This window comes from Silurus meridionalis, chromosome 8, assembly GCF_014805685.1.
Source record: "Silurus meridionalis isolate SWU-2019-XX chromosome 8, ASM1480568v1, whole genome shotgun sequence".
NCBI classification, from domain to species: domain Eukaryota; kingdom Metazoa; phylum Chordata; class Actinopteri; order Siluriformes; family Siluridae; genus Silurus; species Silurus meridionalis.
The window spans coordinates 18897734-18920605 of NC_060891.1; the positions used below are offsets into that span (position 1 = coordinate 18897734).

A 22872-nucleotide genomic window follows, 5' to 3' on the forward strand; every position below is an offset into this window, starting at 1 on the left:
GTTGCCCTACTCTCAAAACCCACCAGTCCAGGCCTTTTTTTTTTTATAAACGCCTGACAATAGGCTTATTAAAGCTTTTATTGTTATCAACATTCACATATTCTTTTGAAATAGGTGGTAACTACTGTTTATTGGAACAGTAATGGGATAATGCCTGAGGGCTTTCCATTGTTGTACACTGTGGTCAAACCCAGGCCAGGGGTGTAAAAGTGAAAGGGAGAAGCCCATGGCTGGGTCAGATGGCATGGCAAAGCCCAGGCACTTATCACTATTGCCTGTCATAAAGTAAAGTGACTATTCATGCTTGAAGCTAAATTGGGCCAGTCTAGTGCATAAACATCAACACCAATTTTAAGACCTAGGCACACATTGTAAAGCAGCACATGGTATAGGTCAGCAGAGAACATGGGGTCTGCTAAATTCTTCAAAACAAACTAATTTTATCATATATATGTGTTTCTTATCCCTTATTTTCTGAGAACCCTAGTACTTTCTCTCTATATAACCCAATCTTGTAATGTTATTTTGTTACGGTATCTTAAATGTGTCTATTATATCAAAATGTTATTGTATTTTTTCCATTATGTAGACATTTATTTACTATAAAGGTCTCAGGACATACCCTGCCCCCACTAAACACCCCCACACACACACATTCGAGCAAAGTCCCCTGTTCTGTTACACCAGACTTTGTAATGACTTTATCGGTCTGGATGGCACCAATAAGCAACAGACTCTAGATTCCTCATGGCACAGGCATTACACCATTAGGCATCTAACTACCCCCAACTACTGCTTCAGCACAATCCCAATCTCACTAGTTCCAAGATCCCCAAGGCTTTTCTTTCATATACATTGCTTGCACTACAAGAATAGGGGGTTATTGTTCACTTGTGAATGCTGAAAAGAACTGGATTCTCCTATATAGCATAACTTCGTGGTTGAAGAAAAAAACCTCTAATCACCCTAATCACAGAGCCCAGAGTCCTTCAGTCAGCCATCCCCATGTCTGAGAGGGTCTCAGTAGTGTGCAGCTAATCTCAAGCTCTACTTTCCATCGTGGCACTGCTTTGCTTTGAGATTGAGACCAGAATGGGGAAAGGGTCTGATCTAAGACTATAGAGGCTTATCTATAGAACCAATAATGTCATGTGTTTAGTCCACAAAGCTTACTACTAGAAGTGGCATTTGCATTTCTCCTTTTTTTTGAAGTACAAAGCAAATGTGAAGGACTATTTACATACACAACAGATCTCTTTTTTTCTAAAGAAAGATATTTGCTTAGGGAGACTAACCAAAAATGGCTCAACTTGGCTCAAGCAAATTTCCACTGTAACACTAGCAGGACAAACAATAACGTAGTGCTGTAATAATGGCAAAAGAACAGGAGCAAATCTGTGATGTCAAACTTGGTTTAAGGTCAGAACTCTCAGAAGAGTAAGCCCAACATTTAGCCATTAGTTGGGAATGTGGGGCAGGCTGCAAACAGCTGCAGGGGCCACATCCTGTAGGTTAATGATGCTAAAAGTGTAGAAGTCAAGCATGGCGTCCATTTAGCTGGCTCTGAGAGAGGACTAAACAACATCTCAGCAGAGAGGCCAAATCCCTCTACAAATACACACAAACACTCTCTCTCTCTCTCTCTCTCTCTCTCTCTCTCTCTCTCTCTTTCTCTTTCTCATCCATATGAAAGCATAGACACTTGAGCCAATAGAGCAGAATCTACACATAACTTGAAGCCACTCCATTAGCATTTGCAGGAGCACTTCTTGAGCAGGAGCTGAGCTAAATCTCAGTCTTTCTGCAGTACCTGTGCTATGTTGCATTCAAAAATGTTGCATTCAAAAATGCACATACAGGCAATGTATTTGTTGTTAATTGAAGTGCCTTGGAGGCCTAGACAATCTCCATGTTTCAATGTTGTGATAGAAGAGCCGTTTAAATGGCTTTTAAAGGCACAGGGCAGATAGAGGAGTGGAGGGATTTAAGCAGGCCATGTCAGCCTCCTTTAAGAGCATTCCAGTAGCTCCTTTAGCATGTAGTGCTCTTCTGCTCAATCCTGCCCCTAGGCCTGCTGACCCCTGACCTGGTCGGTCGGCTTGGCTATAGAATCCTCGTTTGTTACTGGTTTTATCCACTGACAAAGCAGGCAGGAAGCTGGCAACTGCCCAACAGCCCCATGGGAGGATGACCATCAGCTTGCTCAGCTTACCACTTATTATAGGAAGAGCAGGGCGGGGGAGGGGACTGTTGCGGGGGCTGAATCAGAAACGTGGCTGACCTTTTTTTCTTGCCGACAGTTTTTCTAACTAATGAAACGTGAAAAAAGCCTGGAAGCCACAAACGTTCCTGTCTCCTGCTAACCCGATCAGCAACGCATGTTAGCGCCTATCAGGCAGCAGTCCAGGGACCTGACAGACAGTCTAAATCTCATCTGTGTAACGTTTCACAAAGCACATTGAAACATTCGATCTCTCCCTCACACACATACAAGCTTCATAAAACTAACTTGTTTAATACTTATTTTACATCACAATGCCCTCTCATAAAGTTAATAAAGACATTTTAGCTTTAAATCTAGTACATTTCCCAGAAATTACAATCTACCACTTTCCACTTTCTTCCCCTCCCCAAACTATACTTTTTACTGAAGCATCAAAGAGAGCTCAAGTAATCCAAACAGAGCCGCATATTCACAAAGCTCACGTGCTGTCTTAGAAGAGAAGATAAAGGAAGATTTAAAGATCCACTAAGAGCTTTTTGGACTGACCAATGCCACAAACAGAAGATTCTTAGCTCAAGCCTGCTGCTTAGCCATAGCATAGCAGAGGGTCTAGGCCTGAGAGTGCAGAAGTCTTCTGGACTAGAGCAGGTTAGGAATACAGGGGAAGGCTATTAACCTCTAGGGCTAAAATGCACTCTGATGACTCCCTGGCTCAAAAACTGTTGACAAGCATCTGTGTTCTTTTCAACAACTTACTAAGCTACCCCCACCATCAGCACTGCCCGTTCCCTCGTCAGGAATGTAACACAACCTCAAACTCGTAACCCAAGGCCCTCCACTACTGCATCACTCTGATGTAAGGTGTAAGACAGCTGTTGTTGAATTTTTTAATGCACTTACATTTCACACTCCGTCACACAACGATTGCCTCCGCTAATGTTTCACGATGCAATCAAGCAAGGAATAGTACAGTAGACTTTGATCAGCAGTAATCAGAGTCCATACTACTATAATTCCGTATTAAAGTGCTTCGGTAGTGCTTGCAGTATTGATAGTGCAGCTCTATTGTGACGGCATTAAGGTCTGCTTTCTTTTAGGGAAAAATATAACCAAAGTCATTATTCAATGGCAAAGCAAGGCATGAAAAACATTTCCTATCAGGTTTACAAAAACAACTTAAATTTACCTTCATATTTTAGACTGTCTCAATGGCCTGGACTGGGAGGCCCATTCAATTTGTTGATTGACATTAATGTCTCAGGAAGTCATTTTTTTTGTGAGTGAACCCTGCTGCCTTACACCAGGGCCACTATGGACAGGAACATTAAGTCTTTTTGACCATTCTGTGGTCTGGGGTGGAGGTGGTTAGTGTGGCTGTAGAAACCAGAGGACAATGGGTCCAGTTACACCTTGGGCAAACCAACAAGGGGGCCTATGCCAAGAAAGCTAGGATGGAGCGTCTTTGGCTGTTGTGGTTAAAGACATACGGCACACATCTTGAAATGGCTTCGCAGATCACTCTAATTCTGGGGGCTTGAGATGGTTCTCCACAATTCCATTACTGTCAATGGTTACCACATCTATTATAGCAATTACAAGCAGGTTTCAACACTAGGAATGCTACAAGAAAGAATTGTTAACATCTGCAAAGCTTGTTCCATGTGTCAGAGGTTGTTTTTGCTTAAACACATATCTTTTCCACTCACAGCACATTTCTCCAATGTCACTCCCCACATTTATTTACTTAATTCCACTCAAACTGCGCCTTAAAGAGATCCCTCTCGGTCTGAGTCCAAATAACTTAAAATGATGCATGAAGGCTTGCCTTCCTTTTTCTCCATAGGCTTCATTACTTTTTAATATCTGTGCAGGAAGAAGGAAAATGGCATGGAGATAATCAATGGTATAGAAGCAGTAGGCCATTAATCTCCCAATGGATTCCATTCTAATACACACACTTGCATGGGCAAACAGGGGCTCTGTTGAATGCACATGTCTGCCTGGATGGGTGACTTAATGAAACAGCAAACTCTTGCCTTCTCAGAGGAGTTTCCTCTCAGTGAAAAATGAGTCATCCAGCATTTTCAGCGCATCACAGAGGCAAAGGAAGAGATGGAAACAACACATTGAATTCAGTGGAGACTCAAATATGCCCCATGCGAGCAAGCAGCACAATGTGAGCAGCAGGCCGGAAACAGTGGGAGAACTGGAGCAAGTCCCCATGGAGATTTTATCAAGGATCCCTAATGTGAACAAGAGTTCAGCTGATCTGGGAATAGGATAGTAGGAAAGACAGGGCATGGAAGGAAAGGTGACCTGTAGCAATGAAGCAAAGCTGAAGGACAGATAGATAGCCGGGGAAGGAGAGAGATAGGGGGATATAGGGGAGGAAAGAGAAAAAAGGGAAAGGGAAAATGCAGAGAGATATAACAAGAGAGGGGAAGAGGATATGAGAGCACAAGCCCACCACTTGGGTCTGTAGTGGAGTAGGTGAGGTGCATTTGTGGTGTGCTGTAACTGGAGCTAAAACTGGTTTTCTGAGACCTGGTAAACACACACCTGAAGACAGGATTAGCCACTGTGACCCATGCACAAAGGTAACACAGATCTATTTGGGTGGAATTCAACCTCATAGCAAATGTAATTCACATGTGAAACATCCATGGGCAAAAGATTTAGGCACACTTTAGGTAAAGAGCTAAATGAATGTCTTGGGAATTAGAGAAAAAGAGCAGTGGGAGACATTTTGAAGAGATCTGGAGAAGCTGGTGGGCGGCCTGGCAGCAACCAAAACAGGGACAACAAGCAGATGATTGTAGAAATAAGCAGGGTGAAGTTTGATATGTTTTTCATGTAGGGAGGGCTGCTTGGGGGTGACAGACACAATGCAGCATGCCTAAGAGGATTGCAGGCAGGGATAGAACATGCTGTAGCCCTGAGGTGGCAGAGATTTTGTGCTTGTGTGGAAATCACTGCTGTCACTATGTGTATGATTCACCCCTGCCAGTGCACTCTGCTGTGACGAATGAGCTGCACTTCATTTGCTGGTGATTATGCGGGTTGCTGGCCCTCTAAACCCCTTTGAACTTGTAATTGCTGCTGGTTTTAAATAATGAACATTAAGAGGGATTCGTAAAAGTGTGGATAATTATAGGTTTCCCCCCTTTTCTTGTGCTTCTTGGAAGAAGGGGAAGAAGAGGAAGAGGAGGAGATGCAGGGAGGTGGTTCTGGCTGCAGAATCATGCCACATCGTGCCAGGCCTTTTTAAAATCTAAATCAGTGTAGCTGCTCGGTTTGTGAGCTTTATAGTAAGCTTTTGTGTGTGAACCTTAGAAGCCCTAGGGATACAGGGACTAGCACACAATGATCAATATTTCACAAGATTCTTATCCGAAGTCAAAGCCGGCTCTAGTTAGATTTGCATTTACTGTGCCATGTTCCTTGTACCCTAAACGTGATTCCTTTTGAATAATATGCAGTCTGTGCCTCTTAGTGTAGACATACATGCTTCCACAAATTACAACTACCAGGGAACTCTGCTATGCACTTGCTAATAGTAGTACTAATGAGTACCGGGGCCAAAATATCACATGATTTCTCAAGCATTCAAACAGGGCAAAACCATGTGGTGCAGGGATGTGAGCAGCAGTTAAGCACCAGTTTTAAAATTGTGAGTGGGAAATCTATTACTTTGGCTAATTAATTTGATTTCCTTTTTTTCTATAGATTTGAAAAATTAAAGGAAATGCTAAACAGAATGTTTTCAGCAAACAAAATATCATGTGAAATTTTTAAATGCAATTTTAGAGAAAGCTACTGGTCTAAAAACTGTTTGCACATATGCAGGAGATGTGGTACATACTTTTCCATTTTCTTTAATACTACTGGTGCAACTTTTACCAACAAAATCTGAATTTTGGTTGTTCAGAAAATTTTAAATAGGTCAGTATGAAATTAGAAATCCTTATAGTATTTACTGTAAAGAAAAACAATGACAATATAGCACACAAAATGTTATTTCATATTAGCTTTCCTTAGTTTTTAACACTCAAGTGTAAGTTTTCTTACCATGACTGTCATGACTGCTACTGTGGCAGTTTATAACATGACAGATGCTTCCTATCTTGATTTAAAACTTTTTAAAACTTCACTAGCTAAACAGGCTATCTGACTAACCAAATTTGTGCCTAAGTGTCTGTGACACAACTACAAAACAAGCAAAGAAAGACTAAAAAACTCACAACACAAAATTGCAGCAATAGATTTTGGGGGGTTCTTTGGCAAACCAAACAGATAAATGGAGACCGTTTTAGATTACAATACGACTCCCCTTTCTCAGCTCCCCCTTTCCTTCCTTTTTGCCTGCTTTCTTTTTGCTATTTCCATGTTTGTGCTGTTTCTTTTCCCCATACATTTCCCTTCTCCTGGTGTGAGCTGAATATCAAAGGGGCTGCATAGAGGCCTGCAGCACACAAAGCCATCTCTCAGGACCCTCCTCAGATCCAGAGCCACCATGCTGATTAATGCCACAGTCTGCCCATGACCTGCCAGGGTCCAGCCCTTCTAACACCTCTGGCACTGACTGGTGGAACAGAAAGGGACTAAGGGAGAGGAAAGAGGTTTTAAACTCCACCATGTTTCTCATTTAGCCATGAGGGGGAAATCCACATAAAAAATGGCATGGTAAAGAGCATACACATCTGGCCCCTAAAGTCTTCAGTCAGCTTTAGCTTTTCAACATGAGTGTTTGTCTCGTATTGCCCCCACAGCCCATTACATCACTGTAGTGTTTGGAGAAGTAGAGGGCCAGGCCTTTTTCATAGTGTGCACACCAGTGTTATTGCTGTGGATGGTTGACTGAGGGTTGGACGTTTGGGGCCTCCTGCTGCTGAAGCGTGGGTTGTAGGAGGAGTCTCTAATGGGGTCTGGAGTTTATAAATCTGACTGCAATGCTCTGCATGCTCTCTGCTCCGTTTGGCTTCTCTTCAGGTCAAAGGAGATGCAGTCACCTCTGAATGCCAAATCGCCCATCTATGCGGCCTCTGTGGCATGCTTCACTAACCAAGCACGTTAAAAAAAGAAGAAAAAAAAGCACTGCCACATTCTAACATCCAGCATTATCATCTGGGGCTGAACCATAGTTTAAACACATTGGGTTTGCTTAGCAACTAGGTTCAAATTTGAGAAACCTCAAGCATCTTCACAAACCATGAACAGTTTCTATCGCCTTGTAAAACCTCTCATTTTTGCTCATTTATTCAATAGGGACTAGTGGAGAAATTACAGAGAGCAAAGTAACCTCCAGCAGCAAATTACACATGCAATTACTTTCAGGGAAGGGATACCCTGCTCTCATGCAGAAAAAAATGTGTAGGTAGATTTTTCTCCCAACAGAATTTCAGACAGATGGTATTCTTAGTCTGTGTCCTAATCAGCCAGTATTAGCATTATATATATATATATATATATATATATATATAGATAGATAGATAGATAGATAGATAGATAGATAGATAGATAGATAGATAGATAGATCGATAGATCGATGGAGACTTTAAAATTGTAATGTTGGACAAGGGTGTCTGGCAAATACCATAAATGTAAATGTATATATACATTTTTTATAAATATAAACTAATAATAATTCCACAAATTCCAAAAAGTCTCATGCAGCATTTCCTTTTTACTCTCTTATCTTAACCACACTTAGGGATGTTTTAGCATGTTAGAGTCCCACAGAAGAGTCAACCCTTTAAAGAGTATGACAGCAGGATTAGAAAGCAAAGTCAACAGATTTGATCTTTCAATGAGAAACAATTCCTGAGTCCTTTGCTCTAATGCTGCTGTAACACTTGGAGCTACTGAAGGCTTATGATAGGTGTACTGTAAACAAGCCTTTGTCAGTCACACAGATCCAGGAATTAACATTAAGGTTGTTGACATGAAGTGCTGAAATTGGTGTGACTTTTCTAATAATTATAGAGTCCACAGAAAGCCTCTGTATTTGTTATGAATGGTTTCAAACTTTCAGTTTTTTTTTTACTTGCAACAATAGTAAACTCCTTTCTCATTTAAGGCCAAACATGGCAGACAGCACACGTCTACAAAACAAACGTTTTCCATAATTCATACTGCATGTGCAAAGCCCATGTTTTGATTGTCATGGCGCTTCAATTCATAAAAGAGTGTGTGTTTAACAGTGAGCCTCATCATAACCCCCCGGTTTACAGCTCTATGTGAGAACAAGGGAATCAGAGAACAGATGGCAGACAGGGATGACTTGCATCATCGTTATGGGTCTATTGAACAGTCTGCACTAGAACACGCTCTCTGACAAAAGCACAGAGCAGACCTGCCCCTTTGGTAATTACCCCTACTTCAGCAACTTCAAAAACACAGCTACTCTGCAACCCCTGCTGACAATTAGTTTTGCTGCACAAAAGCCTCTCATAAGCAACTCATAAACACGTGTGTGTGTGTATATATGTGTGTTTCCTGATAGAATGCCACAAACATAAACAGCCACATGGATGTGCACACACACACAAACACGCAGCTTTGGCACTGAACCGAACTGTTGCCTGGGTTGCCACGGGTGACTAGAGAGCTGACTTCTGGGTTGGGAAGCAAATGAGCACATGACAGATTAGTGTGTGGGCCTCCTTGAGCCCTGCACCCCTCTGACCCAGTGGCACCCAAACAGCCACCTCACCCCACCTCTAACCACACACAAAACAAGCACTAACCAGGAACTAAATGAAATCGTGTCTTATGAATGGCCAAAGTAATAGGCCTCTCAGCATGGCTGCATTGCCAAGATGAAACAAAATTGATGAAGGAGGAATGTGGGATAAGCTCATTTTAAAGTGGAAAGGCATAGAACATTCATGTATGTGTGTTTGCAAGTCATGTGTGCATCTGAACATGTGCCCAATCTTTAAAAATGTTAGCAGATGTGCTCTAGCAGCATAACAGCAGAAGGATAAAATTATACATCTGGATTAGGAATATTTAGAAATGCAGGGAAAGAACGTAACTGGTTAGTCTGCTACTGTCATCTGGGACAAGCATCCTTAGCGGACCTGGGCACGCGTATTATTGGCTTAACCTGTTTATTTGCTTATCGGTTCATTTTCCAAAGGGTTTTAAAATCACGTCTCTAAGGGAGTGACCTGGAGGTGACACTGGGTTACTATGGCAATTACTGTTCCTCAGGGGGCAGTGAATGCTGTAGCCCTGTGTGTCCAGGATCAGGTAATACTAAGATTAAGTCCTTATGGATGTTTGTTAAACCCTTTTAACAACAGCATGCAACCAACAAACTTCCTAAAACTCTGGTTTAAAAACTGTATTTTTATTTTTCTAAAAACAAATGTTAAAAGAATCAATAATTCACTTTCAAGCAGCCGCTTAGCACAAACCATCAGCAGCTGCTATGAACCCTTACACCATAAGATGTAAGTTACCTTATAACATAAGCCCATATAAAGACGTGCTAATGTGCTATTAGGTTCTTTCACAGACCTCCAAAATGTTCATGGGATATATCACTTATTTCAGTGACCCCAGGGGAGCAATGCACCTGGCTTTGCAGCTTAGCAGCACTTCCCAATCAAGCTGGTCAGGAGGCAGAATGGCACAGAACCTGAGAGGCTTGATCTCAGAAAGAGACTACCGTTCCACCATCTTACCAACTTTAGACTCTTGTAGAAATCCACTCAGCCTTGTTCCTAGACTGTTCAAAGGGGCCTATTTATATTCATTGATAGTTGAAGGTTTACGTTAGTGAAAAGACAGGCCAGGCCTGGAGTGGTATCTTTGTATCTGAGTGCTTCCTGTTTTTATTGCAAGGCCGACCCTTGTCTTTGCAGGGGCGTGAGGGCTGTTCTAGAGGAGGGAGGACAGGGGCACCAACAGGATGAGAGATTTCAGAGTGGTTTTCCACTAAAAACGTGCCCTAACACATTTTGTAAAAATTCCTCATTGCATAGTGTCTTTTTTTTTACCCCACATCTTACTTTCATTTACTCTTATAGCATGTAAAGCCTGGCAGAGGAATCTACCCTGCTGAGAAGTTTACCTTCCTGATAACATAAGCCTGCTGCACTATGGGAAAGCTTATAGCAACACACTGGGATTTCCCCTTTCCTAATGTTACTGGAAAACATCCAGAAAAGCTTGGAGAAAAGACAGACAGCCTCTGAGTGTGCAAGGCCAGTTTACACCAGCTGATCTCTGCAAAAGATGGTGAAAGACACTGGTTTATGTGCTACTGCATGCTATTTGAGAGTGCATTAAACTAAACACACTATGCTCTTGCATTCTTCATAGAGCATGGTGTGGGACCAGGCATCTTTCCCATCCCTTAGGAAGCTGTTGATGGGTGCCAATTGAAGCGGTCCTTTTAAGCAGAGACAATTGTAATGGCAAAAAGCTCAGTGAGATTTCTCCCATGAAAGTGTGGGGTCAAAGTGTGCAGGGGAGGCAGGAGAGGGGAGGGCCATCGATTTTGTTATACTGAATCCAAAAGCCAACAATTGTTACTGTTGGCCTGTGTTGTTTTTCTGCGCACGGGTAGGGGGGCTGTCCTTTTGAGCCTTTCAGAAAAGGTGACAATGGCTGGATGTTGAGAACATATGTAGAGAGACCCCTGGAGCTCATGGAAGAGTAGCTCCATGCTGGCCTGAGCATTTGAGAAAATACAACCCTACTCCTTTCATTCTGCCCTCTCTAATGAATGCCTGAATGCCAGAATGCCCCAATAGGCCATTCAGGGGCCAAAGTCCCCAAGAATTCTCCTGAACACAAACGCATCCTGAAATAGGAAATGCATTTGCTTAACAAATTAAAGTAAAAAGTAAAAGAGTGGATGTGCTAGTGTGCGGTATGTGTATGTGTTTGACCAAGTAAGCAATTGTATAGGGGCTGCAGTGAGTAGTAGAGGATAATTCAATTAGGCCCTTTTTTCACAGGAAAAAAACTATAAAGGTAGGTTAAAAGGAAGGGATTATTGCTTGTACAAGTCTAACCAGGGGTTTTCACAAAAGGGTGCAAAAAAAGATGGGAGAAAACATGTAAAAAGCAAAGGATCTACTAAAAGAGGAGGAAAATGAGGTCTTGAAAGCTGTACTTCCATGAATTAAAAAAATACTCAGAGGCTTAATCTATTGGGCTTTATTCTCTCTCTTCTTTCTTCTTTTTGTCTCTCTCTCTCTCGCGCTCTCTTTCTCTCTCTCTCTCTCTCTCTCCCTCTTCTCATTCACTTTTTTAAAACAATTCTAAAGAAAATTGGTGGAAAAGGCTGTATAGCTCTCTGTGAATCAGCCTTCATTTGCAGTGCAATCTCAGGAGCTAAGAGAAGCGCACAATAGGCATTCCTCGAGTCGCCAGGAAAGACGCCTAATGATCCCTCAATAAAGCAAGAAATTTCTGCATGGTGTGAGCCAAGTAAATTAACCAGGAGGCGTGTGTGTTAGAAATAAAAAAAAAAAGAAACACCGTGGTAGGTGGCTCAAAGGAGGCCTCTAAATTTTTCTTCCCACTTGTCAACCAACTTTAAACTTGAAGAAGGTAGAGAGCACGTAAAAGGAAAAAATAACTCCTGTGATGTTATCTCTCCCCAACAGCCATTCCCAAATGAAACATGTTCTGGTGATTTGCTGAATATTTCCAGCAGAGGAGATATAGCCATGAACAGCTGTGAAGTCATTTTGATAATGATGGGAATAATAAGCACATGGCAAGGTTCAGGGCTTGGCTGTTGAAGCTTCACTGCTCCTGAATAGGGAAAAGTGATTAAACAGCTCCTGATTATCCCTGACCAATATGTAATGGATTTAGAGGCCTTTCAATTAGGCTGTATTTGCAGGACCTCATTATTTGGGCTTTGCTTAGGTAATCAGGACTGGGGTTAGCACTTTAGCAATGGAGGCGCTACAGCCAGCATGGCTATCAGGGCACATGACTTTGTGAAGCATACAGATCACAGGGCTTCATATACACACACAGGCCGACAGATATAGACACACATGGCTCAACTTCCTGCATAGTGCCTTATGTAGCTGCTTGCTCAGGAACAGAGTTGCATGTAACCTGACCTTCTGGGTCCAGATCAATACAGTTTCTAGTCTCCGATCATGTCCTGACATCAGAGAGGGCAACGGAACATGACCGTCTCTGGCCCCTCACTCACCCCCACCAGCATGGCCCCCTATGGCCTGCTCTTACCCGGCTTACATAGGCAACCCACACACAAAGACACACCAAACACCATTCAGGAGCTCATATGCCCTCCTAATCACAACACACTATATATAATGCATTCTTTAAATATTTAATTGGTTGAAGAATAAATGTAATTGCTGCACTAAACAGATATGTGGAAGATATATATATATTACATTTATAAATATATAAAAGATGACTAACAAAAGCTTGTTTAAATTTTCACTGACAAAAATATAATGAGTATTAAGTTCTTGTCAGCCACAAACTTTAAAGTGAAAGGTAATGAGATACTAGAAAAGTGTTGTGGTTTTAGGAAGCCTCTTTGTGGTTGGATAGGAAGGATGGGTTGAGTGTTGTGCAGGCTCAGGCTACATGTCTTAGTGGTTTAAGTCCATTTTAAGCAGGGGGAAAGCAGGCCAGCTGATTGTGTTGACCTCAGTAAAATATCAATATAAATCGATGTAAATGTAAATCAATCTGACTCTGATTTGTGCGTGTTCAGGGGATTATACGGCTGTTTTGTTTATGAATGTGGCTTGTGTGTATTATTGGAAGTGTGGCACCGTGTATAACTGGGCAAAAGAAAGTGAGTAAAAGGAACACTTACTGTGAGGTGCTGGAAGAGCCATGCTCGCATGATGTTGGTAGCCACCTTAGGGAAGATGCCACGTTTTTTCTGCCGCTTTTTGTCTTTGTCTGGGTCGTCATCATCACCTGTACCAGGCGAGGCCACGCTGTTGTCTAAGCCGTCTCCTGGTCAAAACGAGAGCCCTTTAGAAACTGAACATCTCCTACAGCTTCACACACTTTTTTTTATAATGTAAGCTCACTCATGGATAGGGATCAGGGATTAGTGGATATGGGTTTGACCAAAAATAAATTCCTGAACCTTTAAAAGAATGTTTGGTATACAAGAAAAAATTATGATTGTAAAAGCAACTGTTTCTAGACTGAAGCTTATGGCATTAATTAGGTTAAATTTGCATGCTTGACATAAACAGGAGAGGGAGAAGCTAACCTCAAACCTAATTATAAACAAGTAAAAATGAGCACCGATACAAATACTAACAAAACGAATAAACTTGAGTGTTTATTTTTTCTTAAGAATAGTTGGAGTGTAAGTGAGAAGTGTGCAGTGGTTTTTCAATGTTGCACTTGGATGCACATAATAGAGCGCAGTCCATCTCCCCTTGGTCCCTCCCCCTCCCGCCTGCTCATTTGCATGATAGGGGCACAGCAGCTTTGTGCTGCATTAATGCCTGTCAAAGTTTGATTTGGGCAGGAAACATGCGCATATCAAGGCAGCCTGGTTTCCTTTAAACCCAAGCTCTAATCCCAAGCCCGCGCCTTTTTTCTCCTCCTCTGCACCATTAACTGTGCATTAGCAAAAATTATTTACTTTTAGCAGTCGTGGTTATTTTTTCTTGCCCTCGGGCGAAAATGCCTTGAAAGCCTTCCTTGAGGGCATCTAAATTATGTATCTGAAAAACTTCTCCACTAAGGCATAGCAGGACCCTGACATTCTCCAAATCCAGACTTGTACGTCTTCCTGTTTTTGGGGAAACATCAATCACATGCACCTACACAAGCCATAATCTCACATAAATATTTGAAGTAATAACATTAAAAAGGGGGAAAGAAAAAGGATCCGGCTGCAGGAGTAATCAAATGCAAAATACATGAAGAATACAAGGACAGTGCAGACGTTCCCCTTCTCTACATCTTTTTTTCTGCTCCTTTTTCATTCTCTTTCTCCTTTTCTTCTCTATCAAGTCCTATGTATGCCTTTTATATCATTAGTGCAAAAGCACAGACAAGAGTGAAACAAAAGGCATGTGGACACTCTACTTTCTGCCCAAACTTATAGAAACTGCTGCTGCAGACCCACACATATGGGAATAGTGGACAGGGTCTGTGAGCGTTGTAATTGTAGAATGGGCATTCATTAGCAGCAAATGCCATAAATCCCAGGCTAAGTAAAAGCCCTTGTTCGGGAAAGCCTAAAACAATAAACTGGAGCCAAGCCGTAGCCTCAGCCTGACCGTGTGTGGCTTCCTGAGAAATGCGACCCAGACGGCGTGCTAATTCTGCAGTTTGCTCTTCACTTCACTAATAATAACATCACCCAAGGAGGGGAGAAACTTGTGTGTGTGTATGTGTGAGAGCTTGGGGGGTGTTATACATGTTGTTTTTGGGTGTAGCAGTACAAATTCGTGTTGTTGTGGTGGTGTCATATGCTGCGCCTGCTGTTGGCCACACGGCCACTTTGGTAGAGTCCAGACATAGAGGCTGCGTGGCCCTGGCCAAAAGGATGGCAGATTAATTTTATTGACGTTTCCATTTTCACTGCAATGCGATAGCCTCCCCCTCACCGGGGCCGGGCCGACCCATGCGTATTTACAGACTGACCTGTCACTTCATTACCCTCCAGCTCTGGTCGCTCCAGTAGGCTCAGTCTGCCTCCCCAGCAGGGTGAAATCAGACTCCCAGGCTTTCAGCAACTCTCTATCTCCCTTACACAAACGCACACAGAAGCATGCTCCTACACTGCACACAATGAGCAACCTGCTTCTCAGCAACATCTATAAGTGCAAACAAGTTTACGTTTGCATGTAGGCAGGGTAATACAAATGTAAGACAAATAAAGGAAGGAAGGAAGGAAGAAAAGAATGAAAGAAAGAAAGAAAGAAAGAAAGAAAGAAAGAAAGAAAGAAAGAAAAAAGAAAGAAAAGGAGGACAAACTTGCACACCCTCATTACATCTAAAGGCGAGTTGGTGATTTACATCTGCCCCCACTCCTTTCTTATGAGCCAGAGAAGAAGTGCTGCAGGGCAAATTGTCCCAAACACTAATGGCTTCTGACTGTTCCCTGGCAACTCTGGCATTTTAACCTGTGTGGATGTGCAATCTGCTAAAAAAGAGAGACAGAGAGAGGGAGAGAGTGGAAAAAACGAGAAGGGGATGCATCCCATCATCTGCCTGTGTGACACAGATGGGGGTGGCTATTAGGAGGCAGGCGAAAGGCCTCAGGGAGGAGAGATGCTGAAGTATAGCCCCAGGCACTTGTGGAAAAGCAATGCCCTTGAAGGATGAAAAAAGCCAGGCCCTATTGCCCTCCTTCTTTATTCCCTCTTTCTCCTCACTCTATCTCTCTTTGTGTCATCTCAACGAAATGTGTCCCTGATGTAAGCATGCATGTACGGACAGTAAAGCTGATCCTATAGCTTAGTAAAAACTGTTTTCAATAAAATAGATAAAGTCATTATTAAACCTGGATTATTAAACATTTACCCCCATATTTGCATATGTAATAATTTTCATGTAGGATGTCAGTGAATATTACCCTCGTATATTATAGAAGTTTGGAAAATTTGAATACTCATGCTGTCTGCCCGTTGACATACAGGCCAGAGATGTGTGTCCTGAATTCTAAGAGAAGTGTGTAGTGACTATGTTTGCCTGGAAGATGCTACAAATAAGTCCTGCAGATATAAAGGTGTTGGCTACATGGCTAGGGGGCATGGCATGCGCCACGGTCAGTGAAGAGAGATGACGTTAAGGGCGTTGTAGATCACTTTTAAAAGGTGGACTGCCGCTTCACACTCTGAGTCATGTCATCAAACATGTCACAGGATTTGCTTCCAAATGCAAACACCATGTAAAATTACATTTTTAAGTTTTAGTTTTAAGACAGTTATGTTTTGCCACTAGGTACAGATGAAAACTGTTTCACGCTCTCCATAACGCTGTGTATCTAGCTTATGTTCTCAGGGGCCAAGCTTTGTCTTCACAGACTGACTTAGTAGTGGATTTGCGTTTCGCTTGGCTTGGGCATTTGTTTTAGTGTAATGGAGCATAAATGCGGAGGCAGTGCCTTCCAGAGGCTGTGCTTAAAGTGACTAATTTAGGCCCCAGTAGAGCTAAATCTTTCCCCCACCCGCTGGGCTATGCTACTTAGCCATGTTTGTGAAGACTACGCAATATACAGCAGGAAACCGCAAGGATATTGTGTGATGCTGCAGCCATCGTGGTTAAACAGGAAAGCAAAGGGGTGCGTGGTAGAGAGCAGTGACCCCAGTCACAGTTCTCACCCTCAAGCCCTCAAAGACAGAGGGAACAACACAGGCCCCGTCATGTTACGCCATCTCCTCACCTCAGCCTGCAGCACTGCCCCTACAGCTCCCTCCTCCCTTTTGCCAATTCTCCTTCAAGGCTCCCTCGCCGAGAACAGGAGAAAAAAAAGAAGGGATTTTAAGCCTCTTTTTCCCTCCTTTTCTCCTGAACCTTTCAGTCGACATAAGCAGCATTTAGCACATTCAAGAGCCCAAATGGCTGCCAACGTGGGCTGTAGCAGGGGCTCTGCTTTCTTTGTCCACTGTTCCCCCTCCTTTTTTTTTTATTTACTCAGGATTCACACAGGGACCCTCGCCTGCACCCGGGCCACATGGTCCTGACACAGAGCACTTCCATTCACACTTCAGCAGGCCTCATCGAACAGGCACACACTCACAAAACACACACTCATGTCCACTGCTGTAGTTTAGCACTCTCTAAAGGCTGGGTTCGACTCTGCTTCGTGGTTTAGGTCACAGCTTTAGGTTTAGTCTAGCTCAGGTGGAAAGAATACAGAGTGTAGAATCAGATTGTCCCAGAGGGCCGATGTTTTATGGCAATTATTTCCTGAGAAGCAGTGTACATTCTAGCCTATAAAACAACGGCTTGATGAACACTACACAGTGCTCACAAATTAGGAGTAAGACACTGTTATTAGCAGCTCTGGGAAACTTTTTTTTTCTCCACACAGGCAATTCAGTGTAAACCAGAAAAACTCCCCCCAGAACACACACACACACACACACACACACACACACACACACACACACACACAAACTACTCTACATAAACTTGCACTGCCTTCACACACAGCTGCATCCTCTCTCAGCGTTAATCTCTATCTGTGTATTGTTTCGTTTTTTTCAACTGCAGCACTAATTTGTGGTTGTTTGTGCTGAAGAACACATAGTTAGGCCTGCCCGTAAATGAAGTGGAATAAGAGATTTAATGAGATGTCTTTTTTGCACTGGGAGGATGCAGTGCATTTGAGGGGGTTTCGAGGCCCCCACCTAGCCCTGCCATAATAAAGATAGCTTTCTAACATCCTAGGAATGCTGTAGATAACTATCAACCTTTCTATTGAGGCACTGCCCTGACCCTGCAGCACAGACCCAAACTCAGGACAAGCGGAAAAGCTCACGGTCAGATCTGTGTTTGTCCACACCAATCCTTTCCATTTCTTTAAATGAATACGATGTGGCAAAAAGGAGTGAGAAAAGACGTGAAAGACGTGTCCTTCTCGCCATCAGTTTAAAGTAATAATCATCTGCCAATAGCCCTGATGTTTGGGGAAGCCTATCTATGGATGTTATCAAAGGCTCTGGGCTGGATAATTAGAAGTGTAATTAACCTGCTACCTGTAACAACAATTATCTAATTACATCATAAATAGGGCCTTTGAGAGGCCCACAATGGCCGCTCCCGGCCTCGGATTGTGCCCCTGATTTTCCATCACCCCCACCCCTCCCTTTTACCACTCATTAGCCTGTTAATCACTCAGCACCGCTGATGATTTCATAAGTCACAAAACCTTTCATTTAGATCAGTGCTGCATGCATGCCTAATTTAACCGACTCAGAGTGCACAAGTACTCACAACTGCCACAAGGGCTCAGCGAGGAAACTAAAATGTTTTATTTTAAGATGCCAAAACAATCTCTAATGACTGAGATATGTGCAAATATGTGCATGCAGTGGATGTACTGTCGCCTTGAGCAAAACTATTTAAGGAGCAGTGTCTGTGGAAAGGAGAGTTGCATCTACATCCCAGTGAAACAGGAAAGTTCATTTAGACGAGTTAAAAACAGACAAAGAAATGCAATAAAGATGTGTGAGAGAGAGAGAAAGAGACTGAGAAACAATCAGGCAGTTGTAGATGTCAGGCTCCAATTTGCATGAATTGTAAAGGGATAAATTGCTGAGGATGAGAGAGCAACAGCGCACACCCCACCTCCTCTCACACTCCTTTTGGGAGAACTAAAAGGCACTGTGATGCCCATGACTGCCTCTCGCTCCAGAGACAGGGATCAGAGCCTAATGAAGGGCCTTGGGTCTAGACCAAAGATTTCACACTCACTGACTCTCTGACAACTCCACCCCATTCCCCATTCCCCATTCCCTAAACTAAGCACACAGCCCAAGCTCTTCCTCCTTGTTTTTTTCTAAATCAAATTGTACTAATTGGTCCCAGAGGTTATCGAAGTGCACCCAGCCTCTCAGCTTTCTTTCTCTCTCACCCTCTTCTTTTCTTTCTCTCTCTCTCTCTCTCTCTCTCTCTCAATTTTCTGTCCCTATGCACTTTGATGCCGGCATTATTATGGAAAACAAATAACGACTGAGCCTGCATGCCTCATTGCGCTGTCTTGAGCTGTTGCTATTGGTGGAGGCGGAGACCTGCGGAGCAGAGCAGTTTCACACTGCAGTAATTAAAGTGTTAATTACGGCAATAATTAGCAGAGCAAATTACATAAATTCTCACCAAAACAGGATTCATATGCCGTGCAAATGATAAGGGAAAAACTGTGAAGAACACCAAGAGCCAAGAGAGCGAGAGAGCGCCGATTTGAAAGAAAACAGAGGCGGAGAGAAATGTGTGGATTTGGCTGCTAACGGCAATATGGCTTTATTCATTCCTGGTAAGGGAATATCAAAGTCCTCTTCAGAAAAGAAAGCAAAGCTCCAAAGAGAGAGAAAGAAGAGAAGAAAGAGAGAGAGAAAGGTTCACTCATTCCAGTTGTAAGACTCAGATTTTACACATCCTTCCAGCAGATAAAACTGTTTATGGTTATTCTTTTCACTCAATTACACTTCAACCTCAAACAAATACATAAAGAACCTTGTGGTTTTCAGAAGAGGGTCCACCGCACAACGCCGTACATTGTCTTCAAAGAAGGTGCTCACGAAGGCGGATTTGAAGCCTCGCTCATTTGGATGAACAACGGGAAGGAGACGAGAAAGTAAATGAATTAAAAGGTTTATAAATCAACAAGTCAACCATCAGATTGTAGCCTCTGCTCGGTCGACCCTCTCATCAGCTCACTGCCATGAAGTTTTGCTCTGAAAATGTCCTGGAGGCAGGGAACAAAGCGAGCAGAACTGATTACTGTGCTGCGGCCCCACTCCACTCCGCTCCACCGGCTAAACTCTGTTTGGCTTCCTAATGAGCTCACTAAAAACCCAATTCATCACCCATAACCCTTTTTCAACCCTCCTTGAAATTCACTACACTGGGTTCAGAAAAAAGGTGGGTCCTGCTGGTGTGACCAGGGTGGGGGGGGTCCCTATGTTTAGGAATGTCTGCTTCTCCCTTAGAGGGACAAACGCGCTTCACTGGCCCCAGCATCGAAGCCTTTCACAATAATACCCTTTCGCCATCCCTGGGAAGACAGGAATTTGGTAGGAAGGGAATGTGGCAGAAGAGAAAGTGGGGGGAGTAGAAGCCACTGGACACCAAATGGAGGCAAGAACAGGAAGAGGAGGTTCTCTTGGTCCATAGATTCGACAGTGATGACAAACAGCTGAGAGAAAGACTACTATGAATTCCTTAACCATCAGGCATGGTTGTAGGAAAGAAAGAGAGCATCGTGGGAGTGTGTGCGTGTGTGTGTGTGTGTGTGTGTGTGTGTGTTTGAGGAAAGGGTGTTGCAGGGAAGCTAAACTCCCACAGTTCCTCATTACATGAAGTCAGAATGATCCTCTTGGCACCTGAGTTGAAACTGAGAGATTACCGAATTGATGAATCCTCAGTTTAAAATGCAGCTGTTTTATTCTGCTTTAGTAATTAATTCTTTTTCCAATAGTTTATTGATTAAGCATAGCCCCTGATAAAGTTCAAACCGAAAATAGTCCCCCCCTGGGTCTGGGCGGTGTGTGCTCACTGGAGTCAGTATAAACTTCTTCCAATTCCACCTGCCTCTCTTGCACGGTTTGCCTTCATAAATTAATCAGGTCTGTGAGCAGCCATGTTAGCTGATCACCACTTTTGTCTTCCCTCATGCTGACTTGCTTCCCTTTACCACTTGACCTTTCATGCTGTCTCACACACACACACACACACACACACACACACACACACACACACACCCATATACAGGGCAATACAGTCACTTTCCTCCTTCATCCCAGTCTACCTTGCAGAAGCAAAGAACACTTCTTTGACAAAAAAAGTCATTTTGTATTCTTTTATATCTGCCTTTTTACCATTCAGCAGTGGGCCCACGATTAACACGGAGAGATAGAGCATGGCGACCTCTCTAGGGACCCAACTAGCAGAGAAATCAGATACTTCTTTACAAGATTTGGGCCTGCCTCGCATCTTGTCAAGACTCACCTAACGGCTCCTTTACAAGTCAATAACCGTGGCCTGCTGTCCTCCCCACAGACATTCCTGACTGTAATTATCATTTCCAAAAAAAAAAAGCATGCGCTCTTTTTATTCTCGTCCAACTTAAAGGGAAAGCCCTCTCCTGATTTCTTCCACTGCACTCAGGAATGCTTAAGCGCAAGTAGAACATTACAGAAATTTAAACACCACAAGAATGAATTAAGACAGCAGTATCGTAACAGAACCATGCACAGTTGGCTTAATGCCTTGACATGAGACAATTTTCCTCTGTTAATAGAGGCAACTGCCAGCTTTTGATGAGCTCCCAGCATCTATAGTCCACAAGGTAAGATCAGCAGGTCATTTTATTACAGTCCAGTGCTGGCACTCTGTCTGACTTTAGAGCCTTGAAAGCTCTTGACAGTAAAAATTGCACTCGGGCCATAGCTAAGATGGCGAGGTGCTTATTACCACAGTGAGAAATAAGAGTTTGGAAGTCCAGGGCTCCAATTATTGCCACTCTAACACCTTGACCTGCCCAAATGAATTATCCCACACATTACTGCATGTTTCCTAAATTAGCTGCCTGACATTAGGAGTTGGAGAGCCCAGGCTTTTCCTCAAGAAAAATAATTCTTTATTGAAAAATAGAGTAGCAGATGATGACAGTCATATCGTAAGTGTGCTTTGGCACTGTAACTTATAGAGAATTGACTATAATATCTTGAACCGGTTCCTGGAGATATCATTATAATGTGGCACGTTCTTAATGGCTACATTAACAGGCACCTTTAAAGTAATAGCATGGTCAGAAAACATCTGATGCAATACCTCACCACTATAATGTTGCTTCAAGACCATTATTTTCTTTGCTTTAGTCTCTTTTTTCTTCTTTTGTGTATCTTCTGCGTCTTTCTTTCTTTTTCTGGCCCTCACTATTGACTTTACAATTTCTCCTTCCCATCAGACCTCAAAAGCAGAAGCTGAGGCAGTCGCCTGAAGCTCATGGGCAGAGTGTATATCTTTGAATGTTCACTTATCTAGACAGAGAGACAGACAGAAAGACAGAGAGAGAAACACTTATCTGAAAGTGAATAGGTAATCCTGAGAAAATTGTACATAAAATATTAAATCAGGAGAAAGAGGAGTACAGATGTAGGGGGTTTCGCAAATGAGAGCAGCGATGGCAGTAACTTCTCCTGCATGCCTTCAGAGCCACAGGGAGCACGACTCATTTTCTGTTACAACAATGGAACTGGACGGATGCCCACACAATGGCAGGTGCACTGAATAGCAGGCGGCCATGGCAGCAGGGAGCAGCTCCCCACCAAACTGGAGCTCTTCGGCTACATAACCTCTCCTGCTCTCCGTCTCCACCCGGCTCATCTTTACTCATAAAGGATGAAAATGATCTCATGGGGGTCTGAGGAGGAGCAGTAGCAGCAAGGCCTCTGGGGCAAAAAGAAAAAGACCAGTCCTATATGCTTTAGCCTTATCTAGCATTTTTCTTTTTTGTTATCTCTCTCCCTCTCTCTCCCTCTGTCTTTCTTTGTGTAGTTTTTAATAGTTGCGTAGTTTGTTCTCATGCGCCGCTCGGCTGTCCTCCGGGCCATGTGAGGGGTAAAGTCAGCATTCCCCCACCTTCACAGCATTCTTTTTTTGGGGTCAGGGGGTCAGCCTCCACAGATGTCTCCAACAGCCAGGCAGTTGTCTAAGGACTGCATCCCAGAGAGTAAGTATTCAGCCCAAACAATGCAGCTCAACCCTCAGTGAGGAGATTGTGTGTGCTTTTCTTTTTCGGTGTCTACTTTAAATAACATCTCCTAATATGTTTGTTTTTTGGTGGAAATAGCTAGCTTTAGGCACTCATTTCGTCTTCTTTCCAACTCTTCTTTTCCTAAACTTCCTGCAATTGTTCTAATGGAGCCTTACACATTCCTGTTTCACTGTCCAAGGAAAGATGGGTTTGAAAAAAGGGAGAGAGG

The 22872-nt window shown here is 43.0% G+C and overlaps 1 protein-coding gene across 11 annotated transcripts in view; it reads right to left on the reverse strand.

The window, feature by feature from the left end:
• The window catches only part of meis2a (Meis homeobox 2a), a 67566-nt gene that overhangs the window by 26510 nt on the left and 18184 nt on the right, over window positions 1-22872 (reverse strand). For 9 of the 11 annotated variants that reach the window (XM_046856630.1, XM_046856627.1, XM_046856633.1 and 6 more), the window contains one exon: window positions 13059-13204. In XM_046856630.1, the coding sequence (XP_046712586.1) occupies window positions 13059-13204 (146 nt within the window). The remainder of the gene's footprint in view (window positions 1-13058; window positions 13205-22872) is intronic. The other 2 variants (XM_046856629.1, XM_046856632.1) reach the window with 1 other exon arrangement.